The 16,136-nt window shown below is 38.4% G+C and overlaps 1 protein-coding gene across 1 annotated transcript in view; it reads left to right on the forward strand.

The window, feature by feature from the left end:
- Positions 1-10,210, forward strand: part of LOC149834033 (uncharacterized) — a 47,348-nt gene extending 37,138 nt beyond the window's left edge. Inside the window, exon 3 of the mRNA XM_090009935.1 lies at positions 8,724-10,210. Within this exon, the coding sequence (XP_089866061.1) occupies positions 8,724-10,019 (1,296 nt within the window). The 3' untranslated portion in view covers positions 10,020-10,210. The remainder of the gene's footprint in view (positions 1-8,723) is intronic.
- The last annotated feature ends 5,926 nt before the right edge of the window (positions 10,211-16,136 follow it).

The raw sequence follows: 16,136 nt of genomic DNA on the forward strand, positions 1-16,136 counted from the left end.
GAAGAAGCTATTGCCGAGATTACTCAAGAAGAGACTAGGCATAGCATGGGTAAAAGCATAGAGGAAGTTCTTGCCGTATCTAAACCCGGCAATCATGTTAAAACATACAAACCACCTCATTTTGGTAAGCAAGGGAGTGGTGGAAGAAAAATGATTATATGTCACCATTGTTATAAGCCGGGACATATTAAACCCGTTTGCCCAAAGCTAAATGGGGCATTCAAGCCAAAGGTGGCTTCCGTTGAAGAATCCACCACCAAAGAAGATGACGGCAAGAACGGGGATCTCAAAGACACTCTTGGACAAATCTCCTTGGCTCTTCAACAAATCTTAAAGGTCACTTCTTCCACCTCCGGTGCCGCCATTGCCTCATCATCACCTCCCGGTACGTACTCTTGGATTTTAGATTCCGGAGCTTCTTTTCACATGACCCCTCATGAAAATGCATTAACCAATGTGCACACCAATTCAAAAATGTCTTGTGTCTCTACGGCCGATGGAACTTTTCTCAAAATAAATGGTGTTGGAACTCTTGATTCTAAAAATGTTCAAAATTTCCTTGTTCCAAAAGTTAGAATAGTTCCAAAATTAAATCTTAACCTCTTTTCCGTTTCTCAAATAGCCGACCATGGATGTGAAATATTTTTCTCATCCCAAGGGTGCTTTGTGCAGGATCTCCGGTCCGGGAAGCGGATTGGGCAAGGCCATAGGAAGGGAGACCTTTATTTTATGGATAATTTAATGCTTCCAAATACCTCATTTTGTACTTATGTCCAAGACAAAAATATTGAAACTTGGCATAAAAGGCTTGGACATCCAAGTTACTCTAAAATGTATCTTTTTCCTTTTGGACACAAGTTTTGTAAAGAAAAAGATATCAATTGCAAAGATTGCATTTTTGGCAAAATGAAGTCTACTCCTTTTCCTATTAGATCCTTTGTGACAACAAGACCTTTTGAATTGGTGCATTCCGATGTTTGGGGGCCATCTCCGGTTCTATCTAAAGGTGGTTATTCATATTATGTTACTTTTATTGATGATTATACTAGATATGTATGGATTTATTTTCTTAACTTTAAATCGGAAGTTTTTAACTTCTTTAAAGAATTTCATGCAAAAATTCAAAATCAATTTCAAAGTCAAATATCCATTCTTAGATCCGATTCGGGTGGAGAATACTTATCAAATGATTTTCAAGCATATCTAAAACAACATGGCATTTGTCATCAAAAATCTTGCCCAAGAACTCCTCAACAAAACGGTCTAGCGGAAAGAAAACATAGGCATATTTTGGAAACCACTAGATCCTTACTCATTTCTAAAACTATTCCTAAAAATTTTTGGGCCGAAGCCGTGTTAACCTCCACCTATTTAATCAATAGGATGCCATCTTCAAAATTGAATAATATCTCTCCGTATGAAAAACTTTTTAATGACACCCGACTACAATCGTCTTCGGATTTTTGGGTGTAAATGCTTTGTTCTTTTACATAAAAGAGATAAATTGTCACCTAAAGCAATAGAATGTGTATTTTTAGGATATGGTGAAAATCAAAAAGGCTATAGATGCTTTGATCATAAAAACAATAAGTTATTTGTCTCCAAAGATGTAACCTTTTTAGAAGATGAAAATGGATTTGACATATTGGAAAAATCAAATGAAATTGATTATATGTTTATCAATGATCTTTTAGAAGATTCAAATGATGACTCTTTGAGTCATCCGGAAATTTTAGAAAATACTCATGATTCTCATGATGATGATGTATCACCAACTAATGGTGACAATCTCCAAGTATACACTCGGCGTGAGGAAGCCCAACCTATTAGTGCTTTAGAAAAATTCTTGCGGCTTAATGAACCCCTAGAAGAAACCTCCCTTAGGCGTTCTTCTAGAGAATCAATTCCACCTAATAGGTTTGTCTCATATGAAACTCTTTCACCAAAATATAGAGCTTGTCTAATAGCCTTGCATTCTTACTATGAACCCTCCCATTATAATCAAGCAAAAAGTATACCTCATTGGGTTGAAGCAATGAAAGTTGAACTAGATGCTTTAAATAAAGCTAAAACTTGGGAAATAGTTCACCTTCCTCCAAATAAGAAAGCTATAGGATGTCGATGGGTCTACAAAGTCAAAACAAAAAGTGATGGTTCCCTAGAGCGCTATAAAGCTAGATTAGTTGCTAAGGGATACTCACAAGAATATGGCATCGATTATGAGGAGACTTTTGCTCCCGTGGCTCGCATGACAAGCGTTAGAACTTTAATTGCGGTAGCATCATCTAAGAAATGGCCTATATTCCAATTAGATGTTAAAAATGCATTTCTTAATGGTCAGTTGAATGAAGAAGTATATATGGATCCTCCGCCGGGAATCAGTGTTAACCAAGGTCAAACCCTTCGGTTATTAAAAGCCTTATATGGTCTTAAACAAGCCCCTAAGGCTTGGTATGATAGATTTAGTGCTATCATGTTACAATTGGGATTTCGCTCATGTTATACTGACACTGCTCTTTTTGTTAAAAATGCAGGTAATAGTATCATCATCCTTCTGCTTTATGTTGATGATATGATCATCACTGGCAATGATGAAAGCGGTATTCTTAAAGTTAAAAATATGTTAAAACATAATTTTGATATGTCTGATCTGGGTTTTCTCAGGTACTTTCTTGGCATAGAAGTTGCATACTCTCCTCGAGGGTATATACTGTCACAGATGAAGCTTGCTGCAGACATATGTTCCAAATCTGGGATTTCAGATGATAAAAAGGTGGAGACTCCCGAGGTTATCAATGCTAAACTACGACTGGAGGATGGAGTTCTGCTGGACGATCCTACGCCCTACAGGCAACTCATAGGCTCCCTCACCTATCTGACTATCACCAGGCCCGATATTGCTCATGCCGTGCACTCTGCAAGCCAATTTCAGCATGCTCCTACATCTGTGCATATGAGTGCTGTGCTCCGGATCATTCGATATATTAAAAATACTTTGACTAAAGGGCTATTCCTATCCTCAATCTCTTCCTTAGATTTACTAGCTTATACTGATGCTGACTGGGGAGGAAACCCAAATGATCGAATCTCAACTACTGGCTTTTGTGTATTCCTAGGAGATTCGCTAATTACTTGGAGGTGCAAGAAACAGCAGAAAGTCTCATTGTCTTCTACTGAAGCAGAATACAGGGCTATGGCAACCACTACAATGGAGCTGGTGTGGCTTCGAAGTCTTCTTCAAGATATGGGAGTCGAAATTACCGGGGCTTCGAAGCTTTGTTGTGACAACAAAAGTGCTATCTACATTGCCAGCAACCACACTTTCCATGAGAGGACAAAACATATTGAAATGGATTGTCATTATGTACGTGATGAATATCTTCGTGGGACAGTAACACTGCCATATGTCACTTCAGAATATCAACTTGCTGATTTCTTCACCAAAGCCCTGCCTGCTCCTCGCTTCTTGTTCCTCCTTGGCAAACTTTCGGTCATTCCCCCGTAAAGTTTGAGGGGGGGTGTTAAAACATATGTAATAATACCATAATACCCGATAGGGGTATTATGGTCATTTCACAAAGTACCCCATAGGGGTACTTATTTTGTTTCTCGTATTTCACTATTTTTTAATTTTCTTTTTATTTTTATTTTTGTATTTTTTGGATACCGAAAAGGGGCCCCACAATGGAGTCGTTGGGGCCCCCAACGGTCACATATGTGACCGTTGGGGGCTCCCAACGACTCTATTGGGAGCCCCTTTGGTCTCCTCTTCTTATAAATAGGGGGAACCCCCCATGTATGTGGTATTGCTCTTGAGAGCTCCTCTTCAATAATAGTGATATTATTTTTCATGTGTGTAGCCTTTTTATAAGGCCCTTTGTATATCCCTTAGTGGATTTTCTCTCTTGTGCTTGTTGCATTTGTCCGTGTGGGACATAGTGAATGCTTTAGCATTCTTGGTTTCTTCCGCTTATTTCCTTACAGAGACATCATATATTGCATATAATTGCATATAATTGCATCAATTGACATATTATTGTGCATATAATTGCACTATGCTCATTCTAAGTTTTCATCTACCTTTATTTAAGTTGATTTAAAACTGTCTTTTCAAATTGATTATTTGATATGAACTCACTTATTTGAAAATTGATTTCTGTGGGTATTTATTGCCTTCTTATGGCATTGTTTTTAACCATCACAGAATTTTATATAATGCATCATTTCTCTTGGCCTTGTTATTATTGAATAAGAGATGTTTGTTGGGGTGAGTTGTGTACACCTTATTCTATGTCAGTTTAGATTGTCAACTTGTAGTTTGAATCTAACTAGCAGTAGTTTGATCTTTGATTTTGTGAGTATACCGGTGGATGATTCTTTCAAATATTTGGGATCTATCATTCAAAAGTATGGAGAAATTGATGGAGATGTAAATCATAGGATAAAGGTTGGGTGGATGAAATGGAAGAGTGCAACTGGAGTGTTGTGCGATCGTAGAATGCCATTGCGGTTGAAGGGAAAGTTTTATAGGACGACTATTAGGCCTGCTTTACTATATAGTACGGAATGTTGGGCTGCCAAGAGACATCATATTCAAAAAATGAGTGTAGCTGAGATGCGTATGCTGAGATGGATGTGTGGAAATACAATAAAAGATAAGATTCGGAACGAGGAGATACATAAGAAGGTAGGTGTTGCACCCATTGAAAATAAGATGAGAGAGAATCGTTTACGGTGGTTTGGACATATTCGACGAAGGCCTAATGATGCTCCAGTTAGAAGGATGGAGAAATGGGAAAATATATTAGTTAAAAGAGGTCGGGGTAGGCCTAGGAAGACATGGATGGAGGTGATAAGAAAGGATATGAATGCTTTGAACCTCACCGAGGACATGGCATTTGATAGAAATGAATGGAGGAGAAGGATTCATGTGGAAGACCCATAATGATTTTCTTTGTTGGTTCATATCGCCGACCCCAATTGTTTTGGGATGAAGGCGTAGTTGTTGTTGTTGTTGTTGTATCACTCATTTGATTTTTACCATTGTCTTTATTATAGATGCTTATAATTATGTTTATCTGTGATGGCTATCTATTTTTGAAATCATGGTGTTTTGAAAGATTGTTAAAATTAATATTCTTATTGATGCCATTAGTTTGTTTCCATTACAAGCTCTCGTACCTCGGGTGTCTTCTCTTTGTTATGCCTCTTATCTAAGTGTTATTATATTTAAACAAGTGGTGTTTTTCAATGTGGTGAGTTATGTATACCCATTGGTTATACTCTTGATATAGTCGTTGATACACTTGTTTTGAGTATCATTATATGTAGTCAAGAGATATTTGTTCACACCTTCATGTGTGTTTTTAGCTCATTAGTGACATTATGATTATGCTCTTGTTCTAGTCGTTGATACACTTATTTTTAGTGTCATCATGTGTAAACAAGAGACGGTGATACACTTGTTTTTAGTGTAATTATATGTGGACAATTGATGTTTATTCAAACTTTTTGTGTGGCTTTAGCCCTTTAGTGGCATTATGTTTATGCTTTTGTTTTAGTCGTTGATACACTTGATTTGAGGACTAGTGAGATGACGGCTTGTGGTGGTCAAACTGGTGTTAAGATTTGCAAATATCATTCATTGTGTTATATGTGATTTTTAAATCTCTTCGTAAATTTTTTAAACTTATTTTCTCTTTTATAGGAAATGGTTATTGAATCATTTTTATGAATTGTGCATTGAATATGCTATAATTGCATGATTAAGGATTCTTCAAACTTTGTTTCATGATTGGTTGCCTTGTGTGTGTTTGCATATGTATTGATATTTGAGAAATATCATTTCTTGATACTTGTGGGAGTTTAAATCTCGTCATATTTCTTGTAAGATGTTATCTATGGAAAGTTTTCTATTATTAGTCAATAAGTGACTTTTTTATTTGTTTTAAACTATTGCAAGATCATTCATATATGCATTAGTTGCATGGTTCATATTGTTTCTAAAATACAATAGTTAATTGATCTATGCTTATTTCTTCTTAAATCCTTATTGAATGAATTGAATCATTTGTTATATTTTTCGCTTTGTAAAAATGATTTGCTCTTAAAAGAAAATCTATCTTTTTGTAGTTTACTCTCCTTTGTAGGATTTTTGTGTTTAAAACTCTTTTTATGAGTTATGTATTTATGGAATTGATGTTATTTAAAAATCCATGCCTTTTTATACATTAATGTGCATTTTGTGATAGATATATGTATGTATTGATTTTAAAGTGACTTTTAATGCTTGTGATTTAAAATTCTTCTTACCCTAAATGATTTTGAAAATAATAAAGTATCTTATTAAATATTTTCTATATATATTGTATTATTGGCGTGCTTGACCATACTCTCTCCGCTCTCTCCGTGTGTATATATATATGGTTATTTCTAGTTAGATTTCTATGTTGCTCTATTTACAGGTTTTCAAAGTATTGGCATTATTGATGATTCTAGAAACCTTTCGAGCACATTAAGGATCTAGAAGCCCCTTCAAAAATTTGTATTATAGAAGAACATGATATTTTATGTAATGGTTATTTGTTTGTATTTGCAAACTTACATAGAGTCGCTGAAACTTTGAGGGGGGGGAGGGGTGTTAAGATTAATGTATCCTTATATCTATATATATATATATATATATTATAAATATATATGTATAGGGATTAAGTCGAGCAAGTTGGCTTAATCCCAACGACTAAAATTTTAGCCGTTTGGAGGTCCCTCCCTCGGTTCTTAAGAGGACTTCTATGCTCTAAACAACAAGTTTTAGCAATGATCAAGAGGAAGCATAAACACAAGAATCTACTAAGAGAAAGATACAACATATAATAGAGAAACAATTAATATTATTAACATATGCATTCGAGTAGACGATGACAAGCCATGCTTATGTCATTCAATAATAATTATAAAGACTACTTTGAGGCATATGTGAAGAATTCCTTCACACACACATGCATAATACTAAAGTCCTCTCAAGAACCAAGGGAGGGACCTCCCAACGGCTAGAAGCTTAGTCAAACAAGTTTGACTAGGTCCCAACGGCTAAAATTCTAGCTGTTGGGACTTAGTCCATATATATATATATATATATATATATATATATATATATATATATATATATATATATATATATATGTATGCAAAAGGATATATTAATCTTAACAAAAGCTACAAAAAAATATGGCCCTTCTAGACCAACTCAGGGGCGCATCGCGAACAACCCATTAGATAGACTTGTCTTTGGAGTTTAACGCCTTCATCTAACTCTCTTTCTTTTCCTAGTGTAGCCCTAATTTCTCCACCTCTTCAAGAGAAACGAAGTTGTGTGTGACACCCGTGTTAACCAATGCCTTGGTGAATCTCTCGTTAAGGACTTTCAAGTATATCAGCTCTTTATTCATGGGTGGTTCAGCGGTAGGTGTCACCTTCACCACTTTCATATGTATTGATCCCACAATGGACGGTTCTATGGCGGCATGCCCATCTTCAGCTTGGACGGCGTTCTCTGCTCGGGGCTCACGGTTATCTCCATTTTCCTTGACCATGATTCCTGTTAGGACACTAATTTGTCAGTGATCACCATGACATATATAACAATCATGACGACAATAATTTCGCCCTCGATAGTTGTTGTTCCTTTGTTGTTCTGTCCATCGTGTTGGCCATGATTATGCTAGTTATCACCCTAATGGTTCCTATTACCAACATTATTTTCTTGGTCATTCCTTCGATTGTCCCGCTGATTGTTGTTATTATGGTCGTTCTCGAATTGTCTCCCTCGAAATGTTGTATTATGCCTATCGATCTTAGTAAGCTTCTCAACAGTAGCAAGCGCCGGAACGAGAGTTGGAGGGTCCTATCAGTTGAACTCTTAGCAAAAGCACGTGCACACACAATCACATAAAGTGAGCGGGGAGGTAAGAGAATAGAAGAAGGCAAGAAAACAGACTTCCTTTAACCAAGTTAACAAGTACAGAGGATCCCCGAAATTCACCGTGTACCCAGGGGTTCTTAGGCTAAAGGTCATTACAAGCACTAAAAGAAAGCAAAAGAAGTATTTATATCAAGTAACAAAAGTAAAAGGCTTGGTTGTCCGGAACAACTTTACTATTATACGATTACAATCAAGTCATTACCTAAAGTTGGTCATCCTCTAAACATTTTCTTCCTTGTCAATTAAAACGGCAGATTGGGAAACTAATTCACACCAGCAGAATTAGTAGTCTTCAGCTGCAACAGTGCAACTGCAGCTATTATACAATTTGATTGTTTTGTTTGGATTTGGTGATTGTTAGTCTCCAAATGAGTTTTCAGAGTCGCAAATTTTTAACCAGACAACTCCATTTACTGCCAACTGTGAACCACTCATGACTATGGAGGCACAGTTAAAGCAAAACCTCTTGCTGAAGTGAAATGCTTGAAAGCTTGAATTTTCATAGGCGATTTGACCTGATTAATACAAGTCCTAGTCTGATCAACCCTGCATGCTAATGGCACCCTATTTCTCTGTCCCAAGTATTTTTTTATGTATGTGACCAGGAGTTTTATAGTAGTTGATTACTCAATGACGTAGAAATCATGTAGTCCAGTAACAATTGCTCTGTGTTTGGTTTACAATTTCTGTTCATTTCTCAAACTAGCTTCATCTATGAGTTACTTGACACTTAAAAATGCAGACAAGTACTGGTGTACAGGTGCTGCGAGACAATAAGGAAATTGCAGAAGCACACTTGCAGCATGCAAAGCTGCAACTATCAAAGGCTGAGTCTCATGCACCAGAAACCCCTAAATCCACTCAAGCAAAAGCTCTCCAACAGCTTCCAGTAGTGCCTCCAGCTCCACATCTTCAAGCACCTCTGCAGCCACCTCATCTCCCTGCTCTCCCTCCACCTCTAAATGCTCCTCCACCAAATGCTCCGCCACCTCCCCAGCAACAAATGCCACCTCCTATTCAGGCTTCCCCACCCCAATTATCACCAAGCCAACCTCCTTTCTACTCACCACCGCCTGCTCCTCACACTGAGCCACCACATTCACAGTATCAGTTGCCACCTCTAAATGCTCCTCCACCGAATGCTCTGCCACCTCCCCAGCAACAAATGCCACCTCCTATTCAGGCTTCCCCACCCCAATTACCACCAAGCCAGCCTCCTTTCTACTCACCACCGCCTGCTCCTCAGACCGAGCCACCACATCCACAGTATCAGTTGCCACCTCAGCCACAAGAGCCTCAACAACAGCAATATCAGTTACCATCTCAGCAGTCAGTCCAGTCTCAGCACTATCAAATGGCACCTCCTCTGAGTGGAAACCCTCTTCCACAATACCATCAGCAACCCCAACAGCATCAAATGAAACCCTCATCTTTAAACCCTCCACCTCCGCCATCACATCACCCGGTGGAAACGGTTTCTTACATGCCTCCCCAGCCCTACCCTCCAAGTTCTTGCCAACAGGCTATGATGCCTCTGCCACCAGCTGTTCCACCTGCAGCTCAGCCCTTCTATGGGTCCTCTCACATGTATGAACCACCTTCAAGCAGGACTGGTTCTGGGCAGGTTCCATATCCTTCTGGGTATGGCCCTCCCTCTGGACCTAATTTCAGTGATTCATATGGCTACTCAGTGTCACCTTCTCGGTATGATGGCCCTCCAGTGAAGCCATCACAGCTCCCTTCCTCTGCTCCAACTGGTGAAAGTGGTTACCCACGTCTACCTACAGCCCAGGTGTTGCCTCAAGCGCTACCAACTGCTTCTGGTGCTGTGGGAAGCTCAAGTTCTGGGACAGGAAACCGTGTTCCCATTGACGATGTGGTTGAAAAAGTTGCTACAATGGGGTTCTCAAGAGACCAAGTGCATGCTGCAGTTCGGACACTGACAGAGAATGAACAGTCGGTTGATCTGAATGCAGTACTCGATAAACTGATGAATGATAGAGAAATACAACCACTGAGAGGTTGGTTTGGCCGATGAGGTGATATCTTGGAACCCCTCTAATTCATTGTGTAAAGTATCATGATATCCTCTGGTACATAGGGTTATTTTGAGAACTTGGTTTTTCTGGCAATATTTTACCCTTTCTTCTTTATTGGATCTTGGCAAGGGATCCTGTTAAATTTGAACAGTTTCCTTAAAGAGTTTAAGAGGTCCTTTTGTTCCTTCTTTCAGTCGTTATATTGGCTGGTTCTACTGTGTGTTGTCATCTACATGAAAAAGCAGAACATATTACTGGGATTCACTTCAATATTTGCTAGATATTAGCCTTTCTTGTGACCGTTAGCAGAAGGATTCTTTTTAACCAAGATGCTTTTCCCTCCAAGTATTCTTTGGGCACTCTTGTCATGTATGTAGTCCTTATGTAGGTTGTGGATGCATAGGCTTACCATTTAGAAAAAAGTGGAAATCTGAATATTTCTTTTTGCTACTTTATGCATTATCCCATATTTATCTGAGTTTTGTGCAGAAATTGCCCCATTGAGATGCTGTCTTAGTCGCACCATGGTTGTAGAAAACCTGCATCCAGTGGCCCAACCAGGTGTTGAAAGGAGTCATCTTGCCTAGGTTCATGCCAACTCGTAGGGAACTTGGTGATATACTCGGTAAACCGAATTATTCTTCAGTCAGTTGCAGTTCCTTGGGTGGTCTCATGATCGTGATATGTTGAGCGGATCACTTTGCTCTTTCTTGCCCTATCAGTTGTAAGCTTCTTATCTGGGAGCATGTTGAGATCTTGATTTTGGTGAAGTTGCTAGCTAATGGGTTGCCCAACCTCCTTGGTTTCCCAAAACTGGGATGAGTTGATGTCTTGCGTTTTGAACCTCAAAGCTTTATCCCAATTTATCCCACATTTTCTATGTATGCTTGGATGTGGATAAGTCGAAATGGAAATAAAAATGGTTTGTGAATCCATTGATTGAAGAACCAAATGGTTTGCCAGCTAAAATGGTAATGATATCAAATTGAAAATTTTGGACCACTTCTCAAATACCATCACTCATGTAGGCTAACTAGCTTTCCTTCAATTTTTCTGTTCTTTATTTTTTGTGAAGGAACTAGCTTTGCTTAGCTAACCTCTCAAATTGATATGATCAATGAAATGAAAGGCCCGTGTCCAAATTTTAAAAAGCCAAATTCAGTATAAATTACAGTCTCTGGGTCCATACCTATTTGATCGGACCTCTATTTGGACGAGATTCAGGTCTTATATTGGGTTAATTATGCTATTTGGGCAAGTTGGTCAAGCTTAGATGATCGTTTTGAGTCTAAACTATCCTTCCCTAACTGTAACCAGATCCAAAGTTTTCATTAGGATCAATATGTTGGATTGTGGATCCAATCTAAGCCATTGATTCAAACCAACGGTGCATATTATATACATCCGTTTTGGTCAAGAATAAAAACAGATTGGGTATGATGTGGGTTTGGATAATGATCAGATCCGGTACATATATAGAATTATTTGGGTAGGGTATGAAACAAAGTTCGGGTACATATCAGGTTGGAGTTCAGGTTCGGTCAGTTTGGATATAAATTGCATAGAACCCTTTGGTTCCGGTATAAGTGGGTCTGACCAATCAGGTTCAAGTCTATATTTTCCATACTCAAGTCTAAAGTTTAGGCAATACAGGAAACCATGGATCTATCAAGATCCGGCCATATCCATGCCTAGTTAGGGATGTAAACTGGCCAAACTTGGGTTGGATCTAGGCATTACCGAGTTTGAATTAATCAAACCTGGCATAATCATATCCCAATCCGAATCCAGATTCAAAGTCAGATGTGGATTGGCCAAAACTGAATCTGGATCTGACTTGCTTAAAATCCGACATTAATTTACATGTACTTGGATTCGGATTTTACTCTCTCTCTCTCTCTCTCTCTCTCTCTCTCTCTCTCTCTCTCTCCCTCTCTCTCTCTCTCTCTCTCTCGTGTGTGACGGGGGCACTATAATAGAAGTCTTATCACAATTTTAATAATGACATTTACACCTAGAATAACCTGTATGTCATTTTTAAGAAGTTTATAAAACAAAACATTTTTTCACTCCAATGCCCCCTGTTCTGTCATTAAGAAGTAGTAGTAGTATAAATTATAGACCCCATCCATTTTACATCTAAACTAAACCCAAATCAACTGGTTAAGGGCTTGACGTGATATTTATCAAACAAAATTATGACTAATCCAGTATATACCTCAGCCTTATGTTAAAATTAAAAATATAGTTACGAGGAAGCAAAATGGATACAAGAAGCCATGTATGAAGCACGGAAACGAGGAAATGAGTGTTAAGAAAAGTAAAGCGTGAAGCGGGATTAGTTTTGGAAGCGATTATGACAGGGAACATGAAGAAAACGAGTGGGAAATGAGAGAAGTGAAAAAATAATAATAACATGAAGAATACAAAAAACAAGAAAGAAGCGAGTGGGAAGCGAGTGAAAAGCGAAGAAGAAATGAGTGAGAAACGAAAAGGATGCATTTCTCCCATGCTTCCCGCTTCCGATAACAATGATTAAAAATGTGTGTCACGTGAATATGGTACCCAAAGCGAGACCGGATCCACTATATATCAGGTTAATTTGGGTCTATTTTCCAGGGACCAATTCGACGTGAAACTCAGCTAGCAATGGTCCTCGAATACACTCGTACATGATCATGAGTTGAACATGATACGGATTGTGATCAGTTGGACCTTTATTGCATTAGCTAGTTGCACTCGCCTACCCCCAGATCATATAGCCTGCCCATACCCAGTTTTGGTTTTTGCTCACCACAATTGGAGAGTTAAGGTCAGGGTGGGCAGTTCCCACACTAACTCAGTGAAAGTTGGGTCAGACCCTGACCCGGCTGCTCACCCAATGAGAGATCCAGTCTGGGTGGGCACCACCTGATCTGACTTCTTTTTCGTGCCAGAATAATGAGTGGGAGAGTTTTTCATGCCAGAATAACCATTTTAAATCCAGATTCTACTTTGTCATCTCAGATCTAGTTCAGATTTGGGTCCAGTCTCAGATATACTGCACAATGTTCAGATCTAGACTAAGGCATGATATTGTCATCTTGTTAAAAGAACTTCATTCCATTCTGGATACCTGACATGATTAGTATGAACTTTAGATCTAGGGTCAAGTTGGGGTCCAAAAACTGCACCGAGACTATCATTTGGTTGGAGCAGGTTGTAAAGGGGTCAGACCTGTTCATTCCATAGGTTCAACCCACTTAAAAGTGCCCTGATGAGGTCTTGTTGTCAAGATCTGACCAAAATATGGTTGACCAGAGTACTGCCTAACTTGATCATAGCAGACTAGATCCAAACGGTGTAAATCCAACTGGAAGCATACGTGCATGGGTTGGATCAAGGGTTTGGACCATGACTCTACTAGCATATGCTTGATCTGCATTCAACCTGTTGGATCTGGTTCAGATTTATTCACTAGATCCTGAAGCAAAACTTAACGCGGTCAGAATATGTGACCAATAATAGCAATTTTGTGCATTGATAAGTGGGAGGTAGGTAGTATGAAGAGTAGGCCTTCTACCGATAGTGGCATTTTCATTATATTTGGAAAAGTGTGGTGCATTTAATTTGCTTTTCTAGAATTCAAATTGGGGAAGCTTGTCTCAATTAGCATATTTATCGATGATGTTTGTTATGATTTAATTAGTGTTTTGATTTAGTTTTTTTATTATGACATAAATGTTTGTTTAGTTATAATTTTAGATTTTTATATTTTTTTAATTACTATTAGGCATGAATTCATGAATAATGAATGCTTGATTTTTAGTGAAATATTAGGGGCTTCATTTTTTTATCAATTAGCATAAATACAAAATTTATGATGTTTGCGGGAATTGGAGTTTATAAATTATAATGAACATTTAATTATGGTTTTAGGGTTTATATATGTTTTTATTTTTCAATTAGCATTAAACATGAGAATCCATGAATAATAAATGCTTGATTTTGGTTAGACATTTTTTTATCAATTAGAATATATGAGCCTTCCATGATTTTTATCAGTTGATACTTTTTTAATGAGTTAGCAATGAATCAATTATGAATTGTTTTACCAAAGGGGGGGGGGGCTCAGCGTGGTTGGTAAGAGCTGTCAGTGCACCTCTCCTTGTGGTGGAACGTTGAAGGTTCAAAACCCAAATGGTACGATTGAATAATAACTAGTGGGGGTGTGCCTAACCCCAGCTTGCCTTTCAAAAAAAAAAATTATAAATTGTTTTCTAAATATGGAAAATCAATTGTAAAAGTACACTTTAGATAACTATTTAATTTTTTTAAACATATTATTATAGTTCATTAATCATTACCTTTTCTCTTTTAATGTATATTTGTGCCCACCCTAGTTTAGATTCTTGTGTGGCTGTATGCAGTTTTATTGTAACTTTGGGAGTTAACTTCATGTAATGGCCATTTACAAATAGACGTTTTGCTCTGTTTCAACCGAGAGCATGATTTATGTCTCAAATTAAATCGTCATCATTAAGGATTTTAATGCCATGTATAAATGCACGTGAATGGCACAGCTAGGGGTGGGCATTAGGCTGGCCGGTCACGGCCCATGCCCGTTTAGAGCTCGGCTCATCAGGTTTTAAATGCGACCCAGTTCATAATTAATGGGCTCGAGTTTGAAGAGCAGACCATGATCCGGCCCAATGGGACAATGTCCAACAGGTCAATCCAGCCCGGCCCAAACCCATTTGTAGGTTATTTTTGAATGAAATTCATAAAGTAATTCCTAAATACCAAAAGCAATGAATTATACTAAAAGATTAATGCACCCATCTAATTATATTTCTATTTTTCATATAATCAATGCAACTAATTATGTAAATAGCAATAGTTATCAAGTTACTATGAAACCAGCTACTAAAAATTTAATTAGGTAGCTCACACCCATCAGGTCAGCCTTGTAGCCCGTGGGCCGACCAGGGTCCAGCCCATCTATATAACAGGTCAGGATTCAGCCTGGTGTAGCTAACGGGTCAGGGCCTAAAATATTGACCCAAACCTTGCCATGGTGGGCCGGGCCACTCGGCTCATTGCCCGCTACTTGGTACAGCCAAGGTATCGAACTCTTGACCTCCTTTAACTTGAAAGCCTTAAGCCGACCTACCTAGCCAGGGAGCCTTGTGAGCACCAAAGCTATTTAATTGGTTTCAGTAGAGCAAAGTGCATCCAATTAACAATCAGATTCACAATAGATATGCAGTTCTACATCTGAATTAAAATCTGAGTCCGAACTGAATACTAATCAATGTACATCTGATTAATTATTTTAAGCTAGTTAGATCTGGTACTTTTGGTACTACCCTCTTCCATCTCAATCTGAATCCACCTCAGAGTCCGATTAGGTTGGGTTCAATAAAGCCTACATCCAAAGCAAACGCCACCCATTTATGTCTGGTTGGGGATAAGCCCTCATATATGTCTGTTAGCTGAACAGTTGGCTTTTCGTGGGAGTTTAATTTGTGGATGAAGGGTTTGGTTTTTATTGGAGTTTGTGAAGTGTAGGTAACATGGAGAAACCACCATTATGGTTCGGACATCCCATACATGCAAATATCCAAATCTAGTTTTTGATTTATGAGTAGAAGGTCATGGTCTGGGGTGCAAATGAATCAGGTTTAGGTTTGAATCCAACAGGTTATATGTAAAGATGGATCCTTAGCTAAGATCTGAATATGGATTCAGATTGAATTTGTATCTGCTTAGTTAACATTGAGACCAATCTTAGGTGTTGGATCCATATTCTGGTGCAAAACCATTTTTGCATGTAATAAGATTGTTTCTAGTCCTCCTTTACAGGATCCAGCATTGCCATATATTTCTTTCTTTTTTTTTAGGCAAGCTGGGGTTAGGCAGACCCACACCAGTTATTATTCATCGTACCACTGGGATTTGAACCTGTAACGTCCCACCACAAGGAGACGTGCACTGACAGCTCCTACCAACCACGTGGAGCCCGTGTTGGCCTTTCCTACAGGATCCAGAACTGCCACCATATCTTCTGGATCTGGATTCAATCATCTGCACTCAGATTCGGATAATTGCATGGATTTCCAGGTTTAGATTCAAAT

The sequence above is a fragment of the Nuphar pumila genome, chromosome 6 (assembly GCF_984573655.1).
Source record: "Nuphar pumila chromosome 6, dmNupPumi1.hap1.1, whole genome shotgun sequence".
NCBI classification, from domain to species: domain Eukaryota; kingdom Viridiplantae; phylum Streptophyta; class Magnoliopsida; order Nymphaeales; family Nymphaeaceae; genus Nuphar; species Nuphar pumila.